The following is a 25,527-nucleotide window of genomic DNA, read 5'->3' as shown; positions in this document are numbered from 1 at the left end:
AAATAGGCAGATGAAAAGATATTCCACATCGTATCTCATAACGGAACTGCAATTTAAAATGAAAATGAGATACTACTATACACCAATCACAATGGCCAAAATCCCGAACATTGACAAAATCAAATGCTGAATCAAAATCCATCCACAAGAGTCATACATTTGCTACAACTGATAAACCTACACTAACATCATCATCACATGGTCAAATGTTTGGCTCTGTAGCAAGGATGTGGAGCAACAGGAACTCTCATTCACTGCTGATGGGAATACAAAATGGTACAGCAACTTTAGAAGAGTTTGGTGCTTTCTTACAAAACTAAACATATTCCACCATCTGATCAGCAATCATGTTCCTTGGTATTTATCCAAAGAGTCAACAACTTATGACTAAAAAACCTGCGCACAGATGTTTATAGCCGCTCTATTTACAACTTCCAAAACGTGGAAGCATCTAAAACGTCCTTCAGTAGGTGAATGAAAAAATAAGCTGTGGTAATTCCAGATAATGGATCATTATTCAGCCCCAAAGCTTTGTGCTATCAAACTGCCAAAAGATGTGGAAGTTCTTATTTATTTATTAAATTTTATTTATTTATTTGTCAGAGAGAGAGGGAGAGAGAGACAGAGAATAAGCATAAGCAGGGGGAGTGGCAGAGGCAGAGGGAGAAGTAGGCTCCCTGCATAGCAAGGAGCCTGATGCGGGACTCAATCCCAGGATCCTGGGATCATGACCTGAGCCGACGGCGGCCACTTAACTGACTGAGCCACCCAGGTGTCGCTATTTATTTTTTTTAAAAGATTTTTATTTATTTGTCAGAGAGAGAATGTGCAGAAGCAGGAGGAACAGCAGGCAGAGGGAAAAGCAGGCTCCCTGCTCAGCAAGGAGCCCGATGCAGGACTTGATCCCAGGACCCTGGGATCATGACCTGAGCTGAAGGCAGATGTTTAACCAATTGAGCCACCCAGGCATCCCAATGGAGGTACTTTATATGCATATTACTTAAGTGAAAGAAGACAGTCTGAAAAGGGTACATACTGTATAATTCCACCTACATGACATTTGGGAAAAGGTAAAACTATGGAGACAGTAAAAAGATCAGTGGTTGCCAGGGGTTGTGGAACGGGGGTGGTGGCGGGGGAGTAGACAAATAGGTGGAGCACAGAGGTGCTTTAGGGCAGTGAAAATACTGTATGATACTATAATGATAGGTACATGTCATACACTCATCCAAGCCCACAGATTATATAATACCAAGAGTGAACTCTAATGTAAACTGTGGACTCTGGGTGACAATGATGTTGTCAATGTAGGTTCATCAACTGCAGCAAATGTGTAAGTCCGGTTGGGAGGTTGCTAATGGGGGAGGCTATGCATATGTGGGGGCAAGGAGTAATATAGGGAATCTCTGTACCTTTTTCTCAATTTTGCTATGAATTTAAAACTGCTCTTAAAATATAGTCTTGGGGTGCCTGGGTGGCTCAGTCGTTAAGCGACTGCCTTCGGCTCAGGTCATGATCCCAGGGTCCTGGGATCGAGCCCTGCACCCGGCTCCTTGCTCAGCAGAGAGCCTGCTTCTCCCTCTCCCTCTGCCTGCCTGCTGCTCCCCCTGCTTGTGCTCTCTCTCTGTGTCAAATAAATAAAAATAAATTTAAAAAAAATCTTAAAAAAAAAATATATAGTCTTAAACCCAGCCAATAAACAAATAGACAAAGGATATAAGCAGGCAATTTACAGAGAAGGAAAGTTGAATTGTCAGTAAACATTTGAACAAGAGTTTAATTTCACTAGTAATCTAGAAAACTAATATAAAAGCAATAATTCACTCCACCACACTGGCAAAAATAAAATACTGATAATACTAAAGGCTGGTGAGAATATGAAGAAATAGTATTTTTAACACACTTGTTGATGTGAACAATCAAACAATTTGGCAGTATCTAATAAAGCTGAAATGCATATGAATAGCTCAATTATTTCACTTCTAGATATAAGCCCTAAACAAACTCTCACTTATGTTTAAGGAAATATGTATAAAGATAGTTAATGTGCTTGTAATAGGAAAAAAATCATAAGTTGTGGCATTTTTACAGAATACTAAACAGGTCAAAATGATGAACAAACTAGACTTACATATTTTGCTCATCATAATTTGAATGAAAGACAGCAAGTATGGTATCACATTATTTATATAACTCAAGAACAGACAATACTCAGTATTATTTATGGATACACATGAGGAGAAGTATAAAAACAAAGACTAGAAAGATACATATCAAATTCACAGTATCGGCTGCTTCTGGGCGAGGAAAGGAGAATGGACTGGGAAAGAGAACAAAGGGGAATTCATGTCAGGGCCTTTGCTTTGGCTATTCCATTGCCTGTAACTATCTTCCCCTGGTAAGTTTTCTTGTCACCTTCACAATAAGGCCTATCTGGACCACCATATTAAAAAGTGAAACTTCTAGGGGCGCCTGGGTGGCTTAATCGGTTAAGCGTCCAATTCTTGATTTTGGCTCAGGTCATGACCTTAGGGTGGTGAGATCGAGCCCTGTATGGGGCTCTATGCTCAGTGGGAAGTCTGCTGGAGATTCTCTCTTTCCCTCTGTTCACACGTGCACCACTTCTCTCTCTCAAGTAAATCTTTAAAAAAAAAAAAAAAAGTGAAACTTCTTTCCACTTCCCAGCCCCAGATTCCTGACTCCCTTATCCAGCTATATATTTTTCTTTCTTCTCCTATTCCAGTTATCACCTTTTTTTTTTTTTAAGATTTATTTTATTTATTTCAGAAAGAGTGTGGGAGGGGAGGGGGAGAGGGAGAGAGAAACACAAGCAGACTCCAGGCTGAGTGCAGAGACCAATGCGCGGCTGGAGCCCAATGTGGGGCTCCATCCCACAACGCTGAGATCAGACCTGAGCTGAGACCAAGAGTTGACACTCAACTGACTGTGCCACCCAGGCACCCATCTACTATCACCTTCTAACATATAGTTATTGTTTATTATCTGTTTGTTTGTTTTTTTGGCTTGTGGCAGGAATCTATACGTTCTTCACCTATTTATTTCAGATCAATTTCTTGGGTGTTCAGAATGATCTGATATTTATCTAACTGTGTTCAAGGGATGAGGCAAGCATAGGGTCCTCTAGTACTCTGCCATCTTAAGTCCTTTCTCTTCACCTATTTATTCCAAACACCCAGACAAGGTAGGCATTCAATTTTTTTCTAAATGAGTGACTTAAACTTTAATATTTTAATTTAAAAAATACATCTGGATCAAATATTGCAAAATATCTATTAATTCTGAGTAGAGAACATGTATATCTTTATTACATTAATCTGAATTTTTCCCATAGTTAAAAACGTTTTACAAAATTCTAAAAAGTCCAGATGATATAAAGTACACTACAGTGGTTAAAAATTGTGACAGACATATGGGTTCGATACTCAGATCTGTCACTTGGCCGTACTTGGGACACATTCAACAGCTGTAAAACTTTTTAAAAATTCAATAAAACAGGAACAACAGTACTGCCTACCTCGTAGAGTTCTTGTGAGGACTAAATATACAAAAGACATCCATGTTGCCAAATTCAACGGACATTTCTCAGTCCTCATCTTAATCGATTAGCAATATTTGAGACAACTCAAGATTGTTGAAAGTGTCTCAAGGGGCACTTTCTTTACCTGCCTTCCACCTGCTTGATTTCCCTCCCTCTCACTGGCACTTTTTCTCAAACCTTCTGATTTGGGTTAACTCCATGGCCTCTACCCTTGGTTCTCTCATTTCCTCTCTATATGCTCATTCCCTTGGTGCTCATAGCTTTAAATATTAGATAACTCCAATCTCATAGCTTTAAATATTAGATAACTATGTGCTGATAGCTCTCATATTTATGATCTCTAGTCTGGACCCTTTCCTTGAATTCCAGACTTCTATATCTAATGGTCTCCTTGACATTTCCACTTGAATATGTAACAGGCATCTCAAAACTTAGTACAGCCAAAATTGAGTTCCTCATCTTCCCCCAAAACCAGGTCCTCCTGCGGATAGGTCCATCTCAGTAAATGGCTATGCAATCCTTCCAGAATCCAGTTACTTAGGCCAAAAATCTTGTGGTTAACCTTGGCTCTCTTCATGTCCCATGTCCAAACAGTCATTAAATCCTGATGGAACTATCTTCAAAAGAGAATTTGATTACTTATTACCTCTACTGCTTTCACCTTGGTCCACTTCATTTCTTGCCTAGATTACCAAGACAGCATCCTAAATGGTCTTCCTGCCTCTGCCCATCTATTGTAATTCTCAAATCAACAGAGTGATGTTGTTAAAAATGTATGTGAGATCATATCATTCCTCTGTTCAGAATCAACCAATTGCTCTTCATCTCACATCACACTTGGAGTAAAAGTGAAAGAATGACCATAGCTATAAGGCCTATATAATCTATACCACACCCACTCCCTGCCCTGTACTTCTCTGACCATATCTTTTTGTACCTTTTCCTCTGCTCATTTCTCCAGCCTCACTAGCATCCTTAATATTTTATGAATATACCAGGCCTGCAGTACCTAATATATTTTCACAGACAACAAGATGGCTTGCTCCCTCACCAACTTTTAGATCTTTCTATAAATGGCATCTTCTCCATGAGGTCTTCCCTGACCAGTCTGTCACAGATAAAAAATCACAACTACCTTCCCCTCCTCAGTACCAACCCCTTTCCCTGCTTCTGGGGAAAAAGGGAAGAGAATGAAATGAGAAAGGGGAAAGGGCATATCACCAGATAATGATAATACATATACTGTTCTTAAATATTTACATATCCTTTCTATTAGAATAGTTCCATGAGAGAAGGGATTTTTGTCTGTTTTGTTCACTGCTTTGTCTGGAGCAACTCAAACAGAATCTAGCACATGACCAAAAAAGGTCAAAACATAAGCATGTAAAACATGGCAAAAACAATTAAAAATAAATTCCTTTTCTTTTTCTTTTTTTTAAAGAAATTCCTTCTCTACTATACTCAAATCTCCCAAAGTTGACCCAAATTTAAGATTTCATGAATTCATTTACTCATCCAGCAAAAAACGTATTCAGTGCCTGCTCTATACCACTGCTGCAGGCACTGGGGAAAACACAACAAGATCTTTTTGTGTCAAAATAGAATTTTAATTCAAATCAGATTTAGAAAAATATCTTGACCCAACACTGATAACAGTGAATCTTTACCAAGCAACTTCTGATGGAACCATTATGGCAGGTAAATCAAAGTAACATTCTGGATAAATGACTGTGATGCAATTCAGTGGAAAGGACAGCTCTATTCACAGGGGAAAGATTCTTCAAAGAGCTGAAAAAGCTGCTTTATGTGTAAGTTCTAATAGGCTCTCAACTCTGGCTGCACATTAGAATCACCTGGGGGGCTTTTAAAGAATACTGATGTCTGGGCCCAACCCTAACCAAATGAAACTCAATCCCTAGGGGTAGAGCCAGGCATCTGTAGTTGTTAAAAGCTCCCCAGGTAATTCTGATGCACAACTGGTTTGAGAATCACTGTTTTACAAGTTCCTATTATTGATTATCATTTCAAAGGGAAGGATATGGTTATTTATGTCAACTCTTTTCCATTGCCAGGATCTACTGAAAAGATCTCTCAACGACTAGTCCCTGTCATCAATATGGCATTTTTTTTTTTTTAGAGACTTCGTGTAGAAAGCCCTAGCCCACAAATAGTCACATACCTGCTGAAGTTGTCCTACTAGAATCTGAAGACCCCATGAGTTATTTTACCAGAGGTAATTCTGTACTCTAAGTAACTGACATTTTCCTAAAAAGCAGCAGCAAAGCCAATTTAAGCAATTTTTATTAAAGCTATAGACTCTGACCTGCAGGTACTAAAGAGTAAAGATTTAAAAAATAATTAACATCAAGGTTTCTTATCTTTGTGTGTGATTAATGATCTTGTAGTTGCATTGTTTCCATGTTATCTAATAAGGGTAACAACCTCAGTAATTAGAACAATCATGTCATTCAGATATACTGTTATTACCTGAACATTCACTTTAAAGTCTAAACATTCTAGATGAAGTAAAAATGTCCTTATATGTTTTTGTCAGTCAGAAAAATAAAATGCTGCAGTAATCAATGATGCCTGTGAAAACCATTAATTTTATGTATAAAACAATTAGTAAAAAATTTTAATTATTTAGCAAAATAGATCAACAGTTAATACAAATGGTAAATACATTAAATAGATTACTTTCTTGAGAATGTATCTTGGAAAAAATGTTTATATAAATTCAAATAATGTTAGGACAGAATAATAGAGATTAGATTTTATCATAATTCGATCTTTGCAGAACTCTATTATATATTAGGATTCACAACATTAAAGAAAATAACTGTTGTTAAAAAAGAACAACAGGTCCCAAAATGGAGTCCCTTATGCTAAGACCCACCAAGACTTTACACCTAACCTAACTGTAGTTTCATCTGGAGTTTTAAACCCATCAGTCTGGAATTTCCTGATTACCACTAAAGAAGTAATCTGTATGATAAGACCCCCTGCCTTTCCCTCTAAGGGAAGGTGACCTTGCCTGAAACAATCCTTTCTTTTATTTTTTCTAATAACTTCCTTGTCCTGCCCCATTTCTGCCTACAAATGCCTTCTACTTTGTACAACCCCTCTGAGCATCCTTCCATTTGTTAGATGAAATGCTAATTCATTAACCACTAAGTAAAGTCAATTAGATCTTTAAAAACTGACTTGATTGAATTTTTTTTTTTTTAAAGATTTTAAAGATTTTATTTATTTGACAGAGAGAGTGAGAGAGGGAACACAAGCAGGGGGAGTGGGAGAGGGAGAAGCAGGCTTCCTGCTGAGCAGGAGCCAGATGCGGGGCTCCATCCCAGGCCCCTGGGATCATGACCTGAGCCGAAGGCAGATGCCTAACGACTGAGCCACCTCGGCGCCCCTTGTTCTTTAAGAGCTACATTTAAATTTTACTTATTTACTGCCATTTAAGTTATAAATCTTCAAGAAAATGGCCTATTGGGGAATTCTTAGAATCTTGTGATGATGAATTTAACACAATACCACTTCAAAATATCATGAGTTGAAAAAATATCTAAATTATGTAAATAGATATGCAATAATCTCAATACGATCTCTAATCAAAATAATAAAAATGTTAAGACAAAACTGTTAAGAGTAAATTGAGGAACCCCTAACACATTGTTTAGTCAAACTTCACAACAAAAGACTCTATAAGAATGTCTTAAAACAACGCCTATAGTCTTGAATCTACAAAGGCCAAATATTTAAACATAAAGTGGTACAAATGATCCTTTTCAGAGGATGAAGTTTTTTGAGATTTGCCTAAACTATGAATCCTAGATCCCTCTAGTACATACCTTATTGAAAAACAGTTTCCTGAATCACTTTGTGGCATACAAAAAAGTTAGTGATGTTTTTAAATGTGTTAGTTGAAAGTGAATGGCTATTTGGTATTACTGATATATAGTACAGTGACTACAAGAGAAATCTAACAGCTAACAATGTCAAGAAATTATTTTTGTACTGTAATTTTAAACTTTTAAAACATTATTACTACAGTAGATAACAATAAACCATACTGATTATTTATTGGATGAAATGATTCTTCCAATTTAGAAGTTTGTTCAATGTTGGTGCTATCTAGTTTTAGCCACAGGCAAGTAATGATTTTAATATTTGGTCACTTGCATTTGGCCAAAATGTGTGTTTGGTGCACCTCTACCGATACAGTATTTAGAGGCCTATCCTTATGCTTCTTGGTACAGAACACAGTCTTAGCCCAGATGAATATTTTCACCTTGACAATTTTAGAAAAATCCCAACTGCTCTGTTTCACAATTGATATTCTCTTTTCTTCCTTTCTTTATACTTCTTATCACTTCAAATCCATTCCACACAATTCAGTATTAAATTACCCACTGTTGTGTACTGTTCACTGTGTTCAAATTATTTTCTAACAGGAGAGTTCTTCCTTGAGGGTAGGCATAATGCTTCTTTTGCACTGCCCATCGGGTGTAGCAGCACAGTGCTGGTCATCTGATCTGTATCTACTAATTCACTAAGATCCAATGTTACTGGCTAATCACCTTTGTGTCTGAGACATCATTTCCCTTCTTAATTTTAGGCAATAAACAATCCAAAACTAACTATATCAACGTTTGAGCAAAGAAGATGCTGCATTTAATAAAAGATGATTGGGGCGCCTGGGTGGCTCAGTTGGTTAAGCGACTGCCTTCGGCTCAGGTCATGATCCTGGAGTCCTGGGATCGAGTCCCGCATCGGGCTCCCTGCTGAGCATGGAGTCTGCTTCTCCCTCTGACCTTCCCCCCTCTCATGCTCTATCTCATTCTCTCTCTCAAATAAATAAATAAAATCTTAAAAAAAAAAAAAAGATGATTAGTGGAGGAGACAATAGAACACTATTCTTAGATCTAAGACACTAAAGGTAAGTCACTTTTTTCATGTCTTTGTTAGAAAACCCCAACAGTTAAAATCAGAACTAGACAAGACTGCTTAACATAACTCCTGTTTTAATTAAAACCCATGTGCTTATTTCTTATTGTACTTTGAGGCATTGATGAAGCTGTTTTGCAATACCCCAGAACATCCAAACTGCCTGACCAGAAATGCCCTGATAGCAAAGGAATGCCTAGAAGACTACATCCCACATGTGTCCTTCCCTGCCCACGATCATGGGTTGACCACATACTGACCCTGACCCATGATCATGTGCTCCCTGCCTGCTCTCTTGCACAGACCCTCCTAAACCTCTCCTTATAAAACTCTAGGTGTCCGTCTTGTGGGTGGAGAGACTGGTTATTAAGACCTGCCACCTCTCCTGGCTGCTGGCACCCAAAATAAATCTTTCCCTTTCTCTTTTCCAAACTCCTGTCTCTTGAGTTATTGGCTTCTCTTGGGACAAGTTTATCCAAGTTTGTTCAACAACAGTGTGGGCAAATCCAGCCAGGAGCTATGCTTTTGATTAGTCCAGCCCCGTCAGGATTTCCTAGGATGGAGCAGTTGGCCATGGCAGCATGCCAGGGTTTACCCATTCATTTCCTGAGTTAGTGGCTATGACAGATCATTAGGTAACACAGTCTTTCTATGGATTCTGCAAGGCAATCACAGGAAGTCAAAATAACTGAGATGGAAAATTTCATTATTAACACCAACCTGAAAGTTCGGATGAGATTTTTCAGTTGTGCATAAATATCTCCTAATGTGATCTGAAGAGGCCCCACAAGTCCAGGCACTCTGAAAATAAAAAATTAGACTTCTTTCAAAATATAATTTAATTATATAGACATACTCTTTGAATCTTGCCTAAGTCTGGATATTCCATAGGTAATAATGGCACTTAGGTAGAGGCAGGTAAGCTAGTTTCTGACTGGTGGGAACTCATAAGGATACATTTCATAACCATGCACTCCACTTTGTAGTCTATGCTACAGTGTGAGGCACTGAAAAATATTATTTTGGCTGCTATCTATATTCTTGTACTTGTTTTTCTTACCTTTACTTTCAAATATTAGACTAAACGGAAAGAACACAAGGCTAGAGGAACTGGACCCCCCAAATGGTCCAATTTAGGAGTGTGATCTATTTCTCCTTATGAAATCCTTATGGTGGGAGTAGAAACTGATACATTTCTAAAAGAGAGCAATCTGACAATATATGTTAACATTTTAAATGTGGATATTCTTTGCCCCAACAGTTTTACCATGAAAAAAATTTATCCTAAAGAAATAATCAGATAAACAAAAAAGATGCTTATTGCAAAAACCATTTTTAGTAGTGAAAAATGGAAACAAATGTCCACCAATAGGTCATTTGTTAAATAAATTATGATATAAACATACTGTGGAATATAATAAAAACTTTAAAATGATAATGTGAATCTATAAATTTTTAATGTGGAAAGATACAGTTTAAGTGTTAAGTGAAAAACGCATATGTGGTATTGTCCCATTTTTATAAAAACTTAATATATGACATTATATATGATAGACAGCATATTTCAAATATATTTCATTCCTCCCAAGTTTATACTATAACAGGGAGAACCAAAAGGAATGAATATACACACACCATATATATTATGTATGTGTCAGGGATAAACATCAAAATATTAATAGTAGTTATACTATTCAGTGGGATTACAGGTGATCTTCACTTCCTTCTTTAAACCATTTTGTGCTGCCTAAATCTTCTATAATAAGCATGCATTACTTTTTTTAAAACTTATTATAAAGTTTCAGATATATTTCAAAACAGAGAGAATAACAATAACCCCATATATCTATTCCCAGATTCAACCTCCCAGTATTTTGTTACATTTATTTCATTTTTTCCTTCCTTCTTTACTTTTTTTTTTGCCAGTACTCTTTTAAAGTAAATCCCTGACGTCATGTCATTTGGCCCCTAAATACTTATCTATCTCTAAATACAAGGGCACTTTCTTACATAATCGCAATAAAATGATCATACTAACCAAATCAACAATTCCTTAATATCATCTAATACCCAGTACATATTTCATTTTCTTCCATATCTAAAAAAAAAGTCTGTTTACAACTGGTTTGTTCCAATCAGAAACCAAAAAAGGTCTTACTTTTGTTATTTTTTTTAAAGTCTTACTTTTATAATGAGAAAAAACTGAACTGCTTTCATAAATAACCAAAAAAACCCTCTATGTCAATAATTATTTTGGTTTTAGTGTTCTTTGTGTTTCTGTAAGTTATTCCACCTTTTCTCAAATTTAGATCTTGAGCTATTATCAATAATTCGGTTTTCTGGCATGGCAACTTCTGGCATCTTCTGTTGCAGCCAAAACCCAGAAAAAACAGAATTCCTTCAACAGTATAACTATGGGGTCTTAAATTTAAAACTGGGTACTTTCTAAAGTACTAAAAAGTCTAGAAAACTATTTTCAGATAAATCCCTATCTACCGATTACATACAAGTATCAATAATCCAACCTAACTTTCAAAACCTGTGCAACCACAGTCAAGGATTGAGAACTTGTCCTATGAATCAGACACATGGTGACTTTTATTGTTTTCTAACCTAATATCAAACAGAAACAAATGTCTATGTATGAGGACCATATAAAAGGCAAAACTAATAACAGATTTATTATCTGTGAGGAGCCTAACATAAGAGGAACTCAATAAATATTAAATAGTTATTTAAAATGTAAAACTTTGAGGAGTAGGCTGCTCAAAATATTAAGGCTTCCAGAAGACAGGTTTTTCTTATCATTGGTACTACAAAATTAAGACTACTCCATATGTACAGCCTTTTTTTCTTTTTCTTTTTTAATTTTTAAGTAATCTCTACACTCAACATGGGGCTTGAACTCACAACCCTGAGTGAGATCAAGAGTTGCATGCTCCACCCACAGAGCCAGCCAGGTGCCCCTAATCCATATGCAGACCTTAAACAATGACTGAAAACACCTTTACATTTTTTCTGCTAAAGAAAGAAAATACAAATTGAAAAGTTCAAGACAGCCCTCACACCTCTGGAAAAAAGATTTTCAAACTTCCTTTGAAAGACAAACCAAGATTACAATTTTTAAATGTCATTTATGACTGGGCTAATTACAAGAAAAATAATTTCCACCATGGGAAGTTTAAAACTAAAGTGCAAAGTTGACTTGAACAAAAACTCTTAAGTTGCTGAGTGTGAAATGGTTCTATAAATACGTATGCAGAGTGAGTTAACAGACCGTTAAAACTTCATAAAGTTTCATTCACATGTGAAACTGATGTGACACATATACCACAAATCAGTATTTAAATGGTCTAGCTTTGATATTTTTTTCCCTGACTTCACTGATTAAGTGGAAGTGACAGAGTTTAGTTTTCTACTCCCATAATCTCAACCTTCCTCTTTATTATGTACTTCTGTGTCTTCTACACAAAACTTAATTTCAGTATTTCCTTGGCAGGATATCTTAAAAATCTCAATTTCTCAGGTGAAGACATCCATGTAAACTTTTCACATTATTTTTCAAACTGTTCAAAACTCAAGGATAAAAATTAATATAAATTATGAACCCACAAATACCAAGTTAATTTTAAATATCGTAAAGTGGAATGACAATTACATACTTACACTTTACTCAACTTTTCAAGTACGATGCGTTTTCTAATCTGGTTCTGAGAACTTGAATCTATCAGTGGAAAGGTGGGATCATGCTGAATCACATTTTTAAACAAAACAAAGTAAAATCATAAATTTACATTCTTCTTTGATAAGAACAATATACATTCTTCTTTGATAAGAACAATAAACAGTGAAACATGAAAGTTCACACCTGGGGTATGGTAGAATAAAAACTAGACTTGAGAATTATTAGAAGATTTAAATTTGAGCACTGGTTCAGTCATTGGGCTGATGTGAACTTGAGTCATATGCCTGCTTTTGAGAAATTTTTCTCATCTGTATAAAGGGATACTAATACCTTCTTTATTAAATGAGAAAATGTATACAAAAGAACTTTGTAAACTACTAAATGCTATACAAATGTTGGAGATAGAGCTTTAAAATTAGCAGATACTATATATATATTATGGGGAATTCCACTTCTAGAAATGGCAGACAAAATAATTCTAACCATCCTTCCTGCTGAGAACTGAAAAAACACTGGGAAAATACCCACATTTGTTTGAAAACATCAGAGAACTAACAAGGCAGCAAAGAATTAAGGCCAGAGATTCTAGAGAAGGTAATTCCAGAGAGGGCAGTGACTAATTCCAGAAGAAGCAATTCAGATACTGAGAACCTAAGCATTGTTTTTCTAATAAGCATTAAAGCTTGGGGAATGCCAAGAAGGAAGAGGTACCGGCAACCCTCCCCTCCAAGCCTGACGTAGAAGGACCATATTCTAGGACTAAGAATGAATAGGAAACAGACTGGCTCTTACAGGGACTGAAGTCCAGCTTCAAAGCATCTTAATCCCTGATTGAATTAAGCGATTTGGAACTGCTACAAATCATCTGCCTGAAGCAAACATAAATCTGTTTTAGAGGAAGGTAACATCAGTTTGGGTCTCAAGTTATCTGTAATTTTTAATATACAATGTTTGCCATATAATAAAATAAGAAAACAAGACAATATGGTCAAAATCTCAAACATCAGCCCATAGGAAACAGCCCCCAAGGAATACAGATAATGGAAGTTATCAACTTTATTTAAAATACCTATGTTGATATATTCAAAGAAAAATGACAAGACTAAAAATTTCTGCAGAGAACTAGAAACTATATAAAAGAACCAAATGAAAATTCTCAAACTGAAAAATATAGTATTCAAAAGTGAGAACTCAATGGATATATTTAATAATATAGTAGAAATGACTGAAGAGAGAATACAGATTTGGAAAATACTCAGAATAAAGCACAGTCACACCCAACACCCCCCTCCCACATACACACATAATGCAAAGCATAAAAGAATATGAGACACAATGAAAAAGACTAACATGTCTGTAATTGGAGTACCAGAAAGGAAAGTAAGAATGAGACAAAAGCAGTATCTATAAAGATAATAATTGAGAATATTCCAAAACTGATGAAAGAAATCAAGATTCAAGTATTACAACAGCCAAAAGAATAAATACAATTATAATCACACCTAAGCAAAGCAGTCTAAAATTGATGGTAAACAAAGACAAAAAAATGTCTTAAAAATGGCTAGTGGAAGAAAAACAGTGTTTTCAAAGGAGTAGCTATAAGAGAAATAAATGGAAGCCAAAAGACAAGGAAATATTTTCAATGGACTGAGGAAAAAAAAAAAAAGAAATGCTAATCTAAATTGAATACCCAGAAAAGTATCTTTCAAAAGTGAAAGTAAAATAAAGAATTTCCTGAAAAAAACTGAGGAAATTCATCATTAGCGAACTGCACTAATCAAAATAAAGGATATTCTTCAGGTCCAAGGCAAATGATCCCAGATAGAAGAATGGAGATGCAGGAAGGAATGAAAAATAGTGGAAGAGTAATTAAGTGGATAACTCCAACTGAATACTGACTACAAATCGTCTTACAGGATTTAAAATATAGAGAGAATAAAAACAGACAACAAGAGCACAAAAGCACAGAGAGGGTAAATGGAATTAAAGTTTCTAAGGTACTGTCTAGGAAGCAAAAGAATTAACTTATATTGGACTTTTATAGTAATTCAGGGTTTTTTTTTGTTTTTTTTTTAAAGATTTTATTTATTTATTTGAGAGAGAGAATGAGAGAGAGAGAGCACATGAGAGGTGGGAGGGTCAGAGGGAGAAGCAGACTCCCCGCCGAGCAGGGAGCCCGATGCGGGACTCGATCCCGGGACTCCAGGATCATGACCTGAGCCGAAGGCAATCGCTCAACCAACTGAGCCACCCAGGCGCCCCAATAATTCAGGTTTTAATCTTTATAGTAACCACTTCTAATTAGTAAAATAACGTATAAAAAGCTAACAGAGGGTAAACAATGAAATAATAATATTTAATTCAAAGAAAGCAGGAAAGGAGAGAAAGAGGAACACAGAATAGATGGGGATAAGCAGAAAGCAATGAGTGAGATGGCAAAATTAAACCCAAATATATCAATTATGACATTGAATGTAAACAGACTAAATTCTCTACATAAAAACAATTATCAGCCTAAGTAAAAAAAGAGTCCTGAAAATACTAATAAAAGAATGCTAATGCCGGCAAAACAGACGGTAAGGAAAAAAACTTACCAATGTAGAGAAAGGTCACTCCATAATATTGAGGTTCAATTTACTAGGAAGACATAACAATCTTTTTTTTTTAACACCATATAACATGGTCTCAAAATATTAAAAGTAAAATTCACTAAACTGAAAGTAGAAATAACCAATCCATAATTATGGTGACAGATCTTTTACCCACCTCTCTCACCTCTCTCAGTAACTAATAGAATGAGTAACACCTCTCCCCACCCTCCCCCAATCAATAGTGTTTCTCAGACTTTAATATGAACACATTTCCCCAAAGGAAAATAATGAAATCTGACCCATACTCATCATAAAGATCAATTTCATGTGAACTGCAGATCTAACTGTGAAGGGAAAAACAATCTAGAAGATGAAATAACCTGGGCTAAACAAAGATTTCTAAAGAAGTCACTAAAGGGAACAATTAATAAACTGGACCAAAGATATCATTAATGAGAACAATTAATAAACTGGACCAAAGATATCATTAATGAAAGTGAAAAGGCAAGTCTCAGAGTGGAAGATGATATTTGCAAAACACACAACTAAAAATGGATTTGAATCCTGAATAAAGAATTCCTACAAAATCAGTAAGAAAAAAATACCTAGATATTCCAACAGATAAATGGGAAAAAGACTTGAAACGACACTTAACAAAAGTGACATTCCAAATGGTCAAAAAGCAAATGAAACAGTGCTCAATTCATTAATCATTAGAGAAATGTATTATAACCAAAACCCAATACCACTGAAATGGTAAAAAGTAACAATGTCAAGTACTGGTCAAGAATGTGGAATCGTGGAAACTCTCATACAATCGTAATGGAATAAAAACTGGCAAAACCATTTTGGAAAACTGGCACCATCCAATATAGTCACATATACACATACATCATGACCCAAAAATTCCAGTCCTAGATACACACCCAACAGAAATACATGTACCTTAGAAGAGAGACATAGAAAAGAAAGTTCATAACACTACAGCCCTAAACTGAAAAGCCTAAATGCTCATTAATATGAATAAATTGTGGCATATTTCTATGAAATACTATGCAGCAATGAAAGAATGAACTATAGCCACATGGAACAACACAAATGACTCATGAACATAACAATGCATGAAATAAACAGGAAACCAAAGCATATATACTATGTGAATTTACTACAGTTCAAAACTGGCAAAACTCATCCATGTTATTATAATAGTTATTCATTTTGGAAAGGGGTAATAATTAGGAGGAGACATAGTGGGGCTTTTGTTTTACTCAAATTTCTTGGCCTGGGTAATGATTACAAGGCTGTGTTCTTTTGTGATAGTGAGTTGTACACTTAATACTTCAATGAAAAAGTTTTAAAATATTATGCAACAGAGGAACAATTTTCTTTCTTAAGTAATTTTTCTTGTTTAAGGCTTATAGCACAAAAATGATAATACAAATGATACATTAATGTAGTTTTATGCAGCTGAGTGACAGGGATCAAGGTTTCTCCAAGCTTACTATAAAACTTATGAATACTCTATAATAATACAATTGAAGCAATTTAAAATATAGTACTGGGCTAGGGAGCATTCTGTAGAAGTACAAGAAATTTCTAAATTTTTACTGTATCTCCATTTTCACTCTCTTTCTAAATCTCCAAATGTGTGTGTGTTTTTTTAAATCTTATTTATTTGAGAGAGAGAGAGCACAAGCAGGGGAGTGGCAGAATGAGAGGGAGAAGCAGACTCCCCACTGAGCAGGGAGCCCAACATGGGACTCGATCCCAGAACCATTAAGATCATAACCTGAGGGCGCCTGGGTGGCTCAGTTGGTTAAGCGACTGCCTTCGGCTCAGGTCATGGTCCTGGAGTCCCGGGATCGAGTCCCGCATCGGGCTCCCTGCTCGGCAGGGAGCCTGCTTCTCCCTCTGACCCTCCCCCCTCTCATGTGCTCTCTCGCTCTCATTCTCTCTGTCTCAAATAAATAAATAAAATCTTTAAAAAAAAAAAGATCATAACCTGAGCCAAAGGCAGACGCTTACCCGACTGAGCCACCCAGGCGTCCTTCCAAATGTGTTCTTAAATTTAGAGCCACATTTACTCAGAAATCTTTAATAACAAAGTTTTGTCAGAAAACAAGGTTATTGCCTAGTCTTCTTCATTAACTTCATTTCTCAAGCTATACATCAAAACAAACCTGGGTAAGAGAAATATTGAGAGAACCCCTCCCCCTTAATCTCAGCAACGTACATTTAATCTCTATAGATAATTACTATTTACTGAGTACTAACTGTATGTCAGGCACTGTGATAAATGCTTTACATACATTATTTTTAAAATTCTTAACAACTGAACAAGGAAAGCTATTTATAGTCCCATTTACAGATGAACACTCAGACTCAAGAGACCAACTTTTCATACAGCTAAGTAAATGAGAGAGCAAATATTAAAATCTTGATCTGGGGGCGCCTGGGTGGCTCAGTTGTTAAGTGTCTGCCTTCGGCTCAGGTCATTATCCTGGGGTCCTGGGATCGAGCCCCGCATCGGGCTCCCTGCTCCCTGGGAAGCCTGTTTCTCCCTCTCCCGCTCCCCCTGCTTGTGTTCCCTCTCTCGCTATGTCTCTCTGTCAAAGAAATAAATACAATCTTAAAAAAATACATAAAATAAAATAAAATCTAGGTCTGATGTGCTCCTTCTACTTTCTCTTATGTCCATTATTTCCCAATAAGTCTCCATTACTATATTATTTTCATTGATATTATTTTGAATGGGCATGCTTGCCAAATACCATACAGATAAATATTTTACCATTCAACTAGTAAGTCTACTCCACTGTATATAGTCCCATTGGAAATAAAATACGAAGATACACACCCCATGCAGAAATTTGAATGAATACAAGAATACAAAGAATATTTGTTGGTAGGAAAAAAAAAAAACTCTTCAGAGAGTCTACGTATTTTACAAAGAACTAGGTTTTAAAGAAAACTTTATCCCACAATTCTAGGCTATTTCTATATTAGAGAAAAACACTGCACATTTATGAAATTTTCCAAGGGCAAATTTCAACTTATTTGGAAAACTGTAATGCCAATACTGGAGATGGCATTTTTTAAAAAGATTTTATTTATTTATGAGAGAGAAAGAACACAAGTGGCAGCGGGGGGTAGGGATGGTGGAGAAGGAAAGAGACAATCTCAAGCAGATTCCCCTCTGGGCAGGGAGCCGGATGTGGGGCTTGATCCCACAACCCTGGAATCACGAACTGAGCTAAAGGCAGACCCTTAATGGTCTGAGCCACCCAGGTGCCTCTGGAGATGGCATTTTATTTTTATTTATTTTTTTTATTTTTTTTTTAAAGATTTTATTTATTTATTTGAGAGAGAGAATGAGAGACAGAGAGCACGAGAGGGAAGAGGGCAGAGGGAGAAGCAGACCCCCTGCTGAGCAGGGAGCCCGATGTGGGACTCGATCCCGGGACTCCAGGATCATGACCTGAGGATGGCATTTTATTTTATTTATTTTTTTAAATGTTTTATTTATTTATTCATGAGGGTCAGAGAGAGAGAGGCAGAGGCAGAGGGAGAAGCAGCCTCCCTGCCTAGCAGGGAGCCCAATGCGGGACTCGATCCCAGGACCCTGGGATCATGACTTGAGCCGAAGGCAGACGCTGAACCATCTGAGCCACCCAGGCACCCCCAGAGATGGCACTTTAAACCAAAAAACTGATCAACAAACAAACCTTCTGAAAATTTAACAATTATCTCTTTAAAATTACTCCTGTGTCAAGATTTATTATGGTAAGTGTCCCATATGCTAGCAACATAGAAAACTTATCATCAAGACATACCTCTTCTGCGTCTTGTGATTTGGTGGTTTCTTCACTCAAAACATATCGTCCTCTATAAAACTCCCTTATCCTCAGATTCAATGTTTCAGTTTCTTTTTTCAAGTTCTCATAACTTGGCAGTGGTTTAATGGCTGTATCTGAGGCCCTAAAAGGTAAAGACTCATCCAAGCTGTACTGAGATTCCTGGAAGGCAGGGGAATGTCTATCTGGGTCAGAGTGTATGTCATCTTCATCAAGTTCTTGTTCTTTAACCAGAGGGGCTGAAGAGAGTTTTAGACACAAAGAAGCATAATTCTGGCCATACAAAAACCTCAAAGTTTCTTCTGTCTTCCATTCAATCAAAGTCTCCTTCAGGACTTTAAGTAAGTTTGCCTTTGCAACTTCAGGACACATCTGCATTGGACTAGAGGCTGACCTAGAAACTTGGATTGATTTGGCAAATTTTCTCTTAAAATGCTCAGCACTTTTCTTACTTATACCAACTAGAGTTATTTTTGAACTACTGTATTTATTTTCAGAATTTTCTGTAGCTTCTAATTTTTCTTGCAAAGGACTATTTGAAGAAATCTGAGTACTTACTTTCTGTAAAGGAAGTTCACAAGCAGCAGTTTTCTCATGACTATCTATTCTGCAATTGCCTAGCTGCTCAGTGACATCTACTACTGTCTGTTTTTTGTCTTCATGTTTGGAGTTAGCTTTCTGACCAGCTTTCTTTTTCATTATGCTTTTTTTGTGCAGCTGTGGACTTACACCCGTTGCCTTTGGTCTGTTTCCTGGTAGAATGGAGGAAACAAAGTCTTGCTCATTATCACTGCTACTATCACCATGAGAGCTAGAAGAACTAGATTTATAATGCTTCTCAAAATGGCCAGGATTGTCAATATCTGATGCTTTAATGGCCTTAGTGCATAACTGTACTTCCTTTCCAGAATGGCCACTGTAGAAGGAAAGAAACAAAATAACTAATATGGAAAAGCAAAATGTCCCATAGCATTTATATTTTGTAACTTTCAAGGTAAAAGTTTGTACTCCCTAGGCAAAGCCTTATTTATAAGCATATATATGTATATACACACACATATACACACATTTCCAAAGACTACTATAAATCTATAATTTCTCTATATCTTATTTGATATAATTCCACCATCTTCTTTGCATTTTTTCCCCATTATTTAAAAAGTGTTAAAAGAGTACAGCAAAAAGAAAAAAAAAGCTTTGATAATTCCACCCTAATGAATTATTTTGATTTTTGCCTGTTATATTTCTGTGACTATTTCATATATCCTTTTTAAAAAAAGATTTTCTTTTGAAAACTTCACTCTCGCTTTGTCCAAAAAACATATTACAGAAACTCTGCTTAGATTTTGAACGATAACAGGATAAAAAGAGACATGTTTAAAATTTTCCAATTCTGGTTGATAGTTATACAGACAATTCCATAGATAGAATAAAAAACACAAAGTCATAGCAGAAAATAAAGTTGGCAAATTAACATTTATTGATGAAAGATATATTTGAAAACCCAGAGTTACAACATAATGCAAACAATAAAAAATAGTAGTTTTCCCTTTGACTATGTTCCTTCAATTTTCAATCAGCTGTGTCTATACAAACTTGAGATATGCAATGATAGATAAGCAGCTACTTTCAAGCAAATGCACATATCAAAACTTTAAAAGATTAGGATAAGGATTCTGGGTCAAGCGGGGGTAGGGGGTGGTAAGAGAGTATATGGGAACTTTCTATTTTTCAGGCAATTTTTCTGTAAACCTAAAACTGCTCCCTAAAGGGGCTATTAATTTTTTTAAATGATTAAAGAATAAAATGAAATAAAATAATGCAATAGTAATAAAAAAAAGAAGCATGCTAGGAAGAAATATAAAAAAAAGAAAAAGAGTTGAAAGTAAGGTTGTGGATGGGAATAAAGAAGACAAGTTTATTCAGTATTAGGTATCATTTTTTAGTTAGAATCTAGTCTATATAGCCATGGGACTGTTTCCTGTATTTGAAGTAAGTATAATTTCAAAAAAATTAGAACAATTTGACTTTCACGTTTCATAATTTCTCTTGGAATTTTAAGGTAATTATATTTTTCTATATTACTTTAAATCTGTAAATTAAAAATATGTATCAATAAGTATCTCTCACATGTGCTCAATTCCATGTACTAAGGTAGCAACTAATAACCAGGAAAATTTATCCTGATAAAAGATAAAAAAAAAGTTTTGAGAGATGGTTATAGTTGGGCAAACAACACAAGAGTTTAGAAAATATCACAACTTCAAATTTCTACTAATGCTTTAGACACTCCAAAGTGTCTAAAGACATTAGTAGATATATTAAGTGATATATTAAGTATATATCATGTATATATCTATATCTATATTATATATAGATATATAAAGTGATATATTAAGTTTTGAAATCCTATAAAATAAGACTAGAAAAACCTTTCGACAAATATAATTGGTATAATCTATTTGACAAAGAAGCACAGTATCTCAGATGGAAGCTGTGTTTGTGTCATATTTCAACAGGTTCAATTAGATTGCCTTGGTAGGAACAGCTGTACAATAAATCATACAGATCAAACACATCATCTTACTATCACAAAAGAAAAAGCTGTACAAGGCAAATATTTCTTTGTGTGGGCTAAAATGGGCACTTACATAATGCATCAACACAGGAAGTCCAAGAGCTCATATCACCTGGTTTACTCTTAATGTTTCTATTAACATGAATATATAGAAGGTAAGTAATACTGATTCAACCATACCTTTGTCCTTCCTGTAGCAGCTGAAAATCAGGATGCCTGTGACAAAACACAGCAATAGAAAATTGAAGGCAACTCTTATGGCAAACATTTTCGAGTGTTTGTTATAACTATATTGGGTAGAATATATAACTAAAACGAAATAGTTCATTTAAAGTTTTTTTAAGAAAAAATTGAAGGACGAAGTAATGTGAAACTCATCTATAAGAAATCTGAATTAATCTCTTTTCCAAAATTTATTCATACTTCAGAAGTTCAATTTCCATGAGCCCAAAAAGTTTTCCCTGAATAACCTGACTAAAGTAAATCACTTCCTTCTGTAAATTCCAGAGTCAGTATTATCCATTCAATTAATACATATTAATCGGGTCCTCCTCTATGACTTAATACTAGAATTATTATCTCCATGTCTTACTTTTCATATGTTTAAGTGTGGTTTCTTAACTAAACTACAAGCTCCTTGAGGGCAGGGATTATGTACTATAATGCTCTTTTATTTCCTTTTTATGGATGTGAACTATGTAGATAAGGTGATTTAATTTAATTCTGGGAACAATTTTGCTATGCAATACCAGAAATCATATTTGGCTGGGCATCATAGATATTTTAAAAAGGGGAAGAAAAAGCTCTTAGAAAGCCAATATAAAAAGGAACAAATATAATAGCAAGTGAATCCAAGAGGACAGGAAAACTCTGTAAAATACTTCTGAAGTGACTCAGAAAAAGTGCCTTCTAAAGATTACAAAACAGATTAAATTAAATATACAAAGAAAAAAAATGGAGTGATATTCCATGTTCATCATAGAAAGACTCAATATTGTCAAGATGTCAGTTCTTTTCAACTTGATCTACAGATTCAATGCGATCCCAATAAAAATCCCAGCAAGTTATTTTGGGGCTATCACCATATTGAGTCTAAAGTTTTGGGGGAGGCAAAAGACCCCGAATAGCAAACACTATATTGAAGGAGAAGAACAAAGTTGGAGGACTAACATTATCTGACTTCAAGACATATTTTAAAGCTACAGTAATCAAGATAATGTGGTAGTGGCCAAAGAACAGACAAATAGATCACTGGAATAGAACAGAGAACCCAGAAAGAGAGCCACATGAATACAGTCAATGGATCTTTGACAAAGAGGCAAAAGCAATACAAAGGAGAATGGTATTGGAACAAGCGGGTATTCACATTACAAAAAAAGTGAAGCAAGACGAAGACTGACAGCCTTCACAAAAACTAACTCAAAATGGATCACAGACCAAAATATAAAACACAAAACTACAAAACTCCTACAAGATAACAGGAGAAAACCTAGATGACTTTTTACATAGGACACCAAAGATACAATCCATGAAAGAAAAAGAAAAAACACAGATTAGGAGAAAATATTTGCAAAAGACTATTATCCAAAATATGAAATAACTGCTAAAACTCAACAATCAGAAAGCAACTCAATAAAAATTAGTCAAAGACCTTAACAGACACCTCACCAAAGAAGATATAAGGATGGCAAATAAGCATATGAAAAGATGCTGTACATCATATACCATCAGCAAAATACAAATTAAAACAATAATGAGATACCACTACACCCTTATCAGAATAGCTAAAATCCAGAACACTGACAACATCACATGGTGGTGAGCATTTGGAGCAAGAGAATTCTCATTTCTTGCTGGTGGGAATGCAAAATGGTACAGTCACTTTGAAATATAGTTTGGTGATTTCTTTAAAAACTAAACCTACTCTAACCATATAATCCAGAACTCTTGCTCCTCAGTATTTACCCAAAGGAGATGAAAACTTATGTCTATACAAAAGCCTGCACATGGATGTTCATTGCAGCTCTATTCATATCTGCCAAAACTTAAAAGCAGCCAAGATGTCCTTCAGTAGGTGAATGGTTAAATAATTTGTAGTAAATTCAGAGAACAGAATACTATTAAGCACTAATAAGAAATGAGCCACCATCAAGCTAGGAAAAGACATGGAAAAACTTAAATGCATATTAATAAGTGAAATAAGCCAGCCTGAAAAGGCTACATACTGTGTAATTCCAACTATATGACATTCTGGGAAAGATAAATCTTATGGAGATAGTAAAAAGATCAGGGATTATGGGGGGTGGGAGATGAATAAGTGGAGCACACAGGATTTTCTGGACTATAAAACTACTCTGTATGATACTGTAATGGTGGATACAAGTCATTATATATTTGTCCAAAGCCACAGAATACACAAAGCTTAGAGTGAACCCTAATGTAAACTATGGGCTTTGGGTGACAAAGATGTGTCAATATAGGCCCATCAATGGAAACAGACGTACAATTTTGGTGGGGGATGCTGGTAATGGGGGAGGTTATACATGAATGAGGGTAGGGGGTATATGGGAAATCTCTCTACCTTCCTTCTCCATTTTGCTACAAAGCTACAATTGCTCTAAAGAATAAAGTCTATTAATAGAAAAAAAAAGTAAACATAAGAAACTAGGTGTACATGAAAGAGAAGATAAGGCATTGAGTAGTAATCCCATTTAAAGGACAAAATAGGGTTGCCATGAAGGCCATGATATTGTAAAAAACTTTTAATTAAAAAAAGTGAAGCTAAATGGATAGATGGAACCAGAGGTCATTTGAGTTATTACACTGAAAGACTGCCAATCAAAAAATGTCAGAGTTGCAAGTCTTTTTCTATATAATTAAACATCACAACATCAACCATATAATATTATCTAGATAATCTATTCATCTTTGGTCAGTCTTAAGCATAAGAGGCATTGCAGGGAATGGGCTCAACTACCAATCCTCTCCTTAAGTTATGGGAGGCACTGCTACCTGATCGAGGCATTCTTTCCCATTAAATTCCTTCTCAGTACCACACATCAGGAAGTATAAGGGATGAAACCAGTATTTGCAATCCCTGCTTTAGAGAATTCCCTTGTAGTTCAGGAATTCCCAAAACCAGTAATAAAAAATGTAGAAGGAAAGGCAAAATATGGCAATGGGCCAGAGAGTAAAAATGTAATCTATTTTTGTTTCTTCCTTAGTCCCTCAGCCCATTGAGGCATATCCTTTCCCAATCACCCAAATTATCCTGTTTATCCTACTTCTTTCCACTCACTAAAACTCTAGTCATAGAAGCTATCTTGGGTTGGTGTTCTTCAAAGCAAAGGACACTACTTGGATGGTGACTAGCCTTGACTGCCCCAGGGGATATTTATAACTCCCATTAAGAGCTTTTTTGGCTGAAATAATATGCTAACTTTCACAACAGAGAATTTTATTGCCTGTTGACTACATCCTCCCACTTCCACTTGGAGTTCTCTCATTTTTCCTATCCCACATCCCCACCCAAGTCTTCTTGGCTAAAATTATCAAGGTTCAGTACCTTGCAGCTATCTGGCATTTGGTCCTACACTGGAATCTGAGTATCATTATAGGGAAGAAAGGGTGTGTAGACAGTGATTCTCAATTGAATTCTTATACTCAATCACTAACCTGCAAAAGCAGAGTATATTCCATCATTCCTTCAAATATAAAATTCTGATTATATGAATTATGCTGGGTATACTAAGTAATATAAAGAACAGATTCTTAAGGATGTTACAATTTAGTAGGAGGAAAATGGCTGTTCTAAGAGCTTTACAAATGTTAATCCTCATAAGAATGAGTAGTTACTACTATTATCCTCATGTTACAGATAAAAAGACTTGAGTACTGAAAGAATCAGTAATTTGTGCAAAGTCACATAGCTCGTAATGCTAAAGCTAGGAATCAAACCAAGACAGCAGGGCTCCTGACATTTTGCATCATATAATTCAAGAGAATATGTGGCAAGTATGATGAGATATACATGAGCTGCTACAAAAAATTAGAGAAGAAATAAAAACTTCTTGTTGAGTGAATAAAAAAAAGCCTTGGATTCAGATGGGTCTATAAAGATTTGATACAGTTTGTATTATAAAAGCTAATCCTGAATCTGAGGTTTTACTCCATAAACCTCTCCCTTTTTTCTCCTTCCTTTTAGGATGTTATCATACTTAAATCTATCTTTAGAAAAAACAAACAAACCGTTCCTTCAATCATGCAGCTCCCCCTCCATTTTTCATTTTAAGCTTTCTTTAATGTCTGCACTA

The 25,527-nt window shown here is 35.6% G+C and overlaps 1 protein-coding gene and 1 long non-coding RNA gene across 4 annotated transcripts in view; both read right to left on the bottom strand.

Moving 5' to 3' along the window:
* RPAP2 (RNA polymerase II associated protein 2) overlaps positions 1 to 25,527 on the bottom strand; it is a 79,248-nt gene that overhangs the window by 37,460 nt on the left and 16,261 nt on the right. For all 3 annotated transcript variants that reach the window (XM_081818792.1, XM_081818794.1, XM_081818793.1), the window contains 4 exons: positions 21,395 to 21,430; positions 18,616 to 19,552; positions 12,173 to 12,255; positions 9,227 to 9,307 (listed from right to left, as the gene is read on the bottom strand). In XM_081818792.1, coding sequence (XP_081674918.1) covers positions 9,227 to 9,307; positions 12,173 to 12,255; positions 18,616 to 19,552; positions 21,395 to 21,430 — 1,137 coding nt within the window. The remainder of the gene's footprint in view (positions 1 to 9,226; positions 9,308 to 12,172; positions 12,256 to 18,615; positions 19,553 to 21,394; positions 21,431 to 25,527) is intronic.
* LOC145721318 (uncharacterized) lies at positions 14,680 to 18,608 on the bottom strand. The gene is made up of 3 exons (XR_014144990.1): positions 18,261 to 18,608; positions 16,785 to 18,076; positions 14,680 to 16,571 (listed from the first exon to the last, which is right to left on the bottom strand). It is a non-coding gene; the product is annotated as an uncharacterized LOC145721318 (long non-coding RNA).

This window comes from Leptonychotes weddellii, chromosome 4 (assembly GCF_054177405.1).
Source record: "Leptonychotes weddellii isolate Sample4059 chromosome 4, ASM5417740v2, whole genome shotgun sequence".
In the NCBI taxonomy this organism is placed as follows: Eukaryota; Metazoa; Chordata; class Mammalia; order Carnivora; family Phocidae; genus Leptonychotes; species Leptonychotes weddellii.
This window is presented reverse-complemented; position numbering and strand designations above follow the sequence as displayed.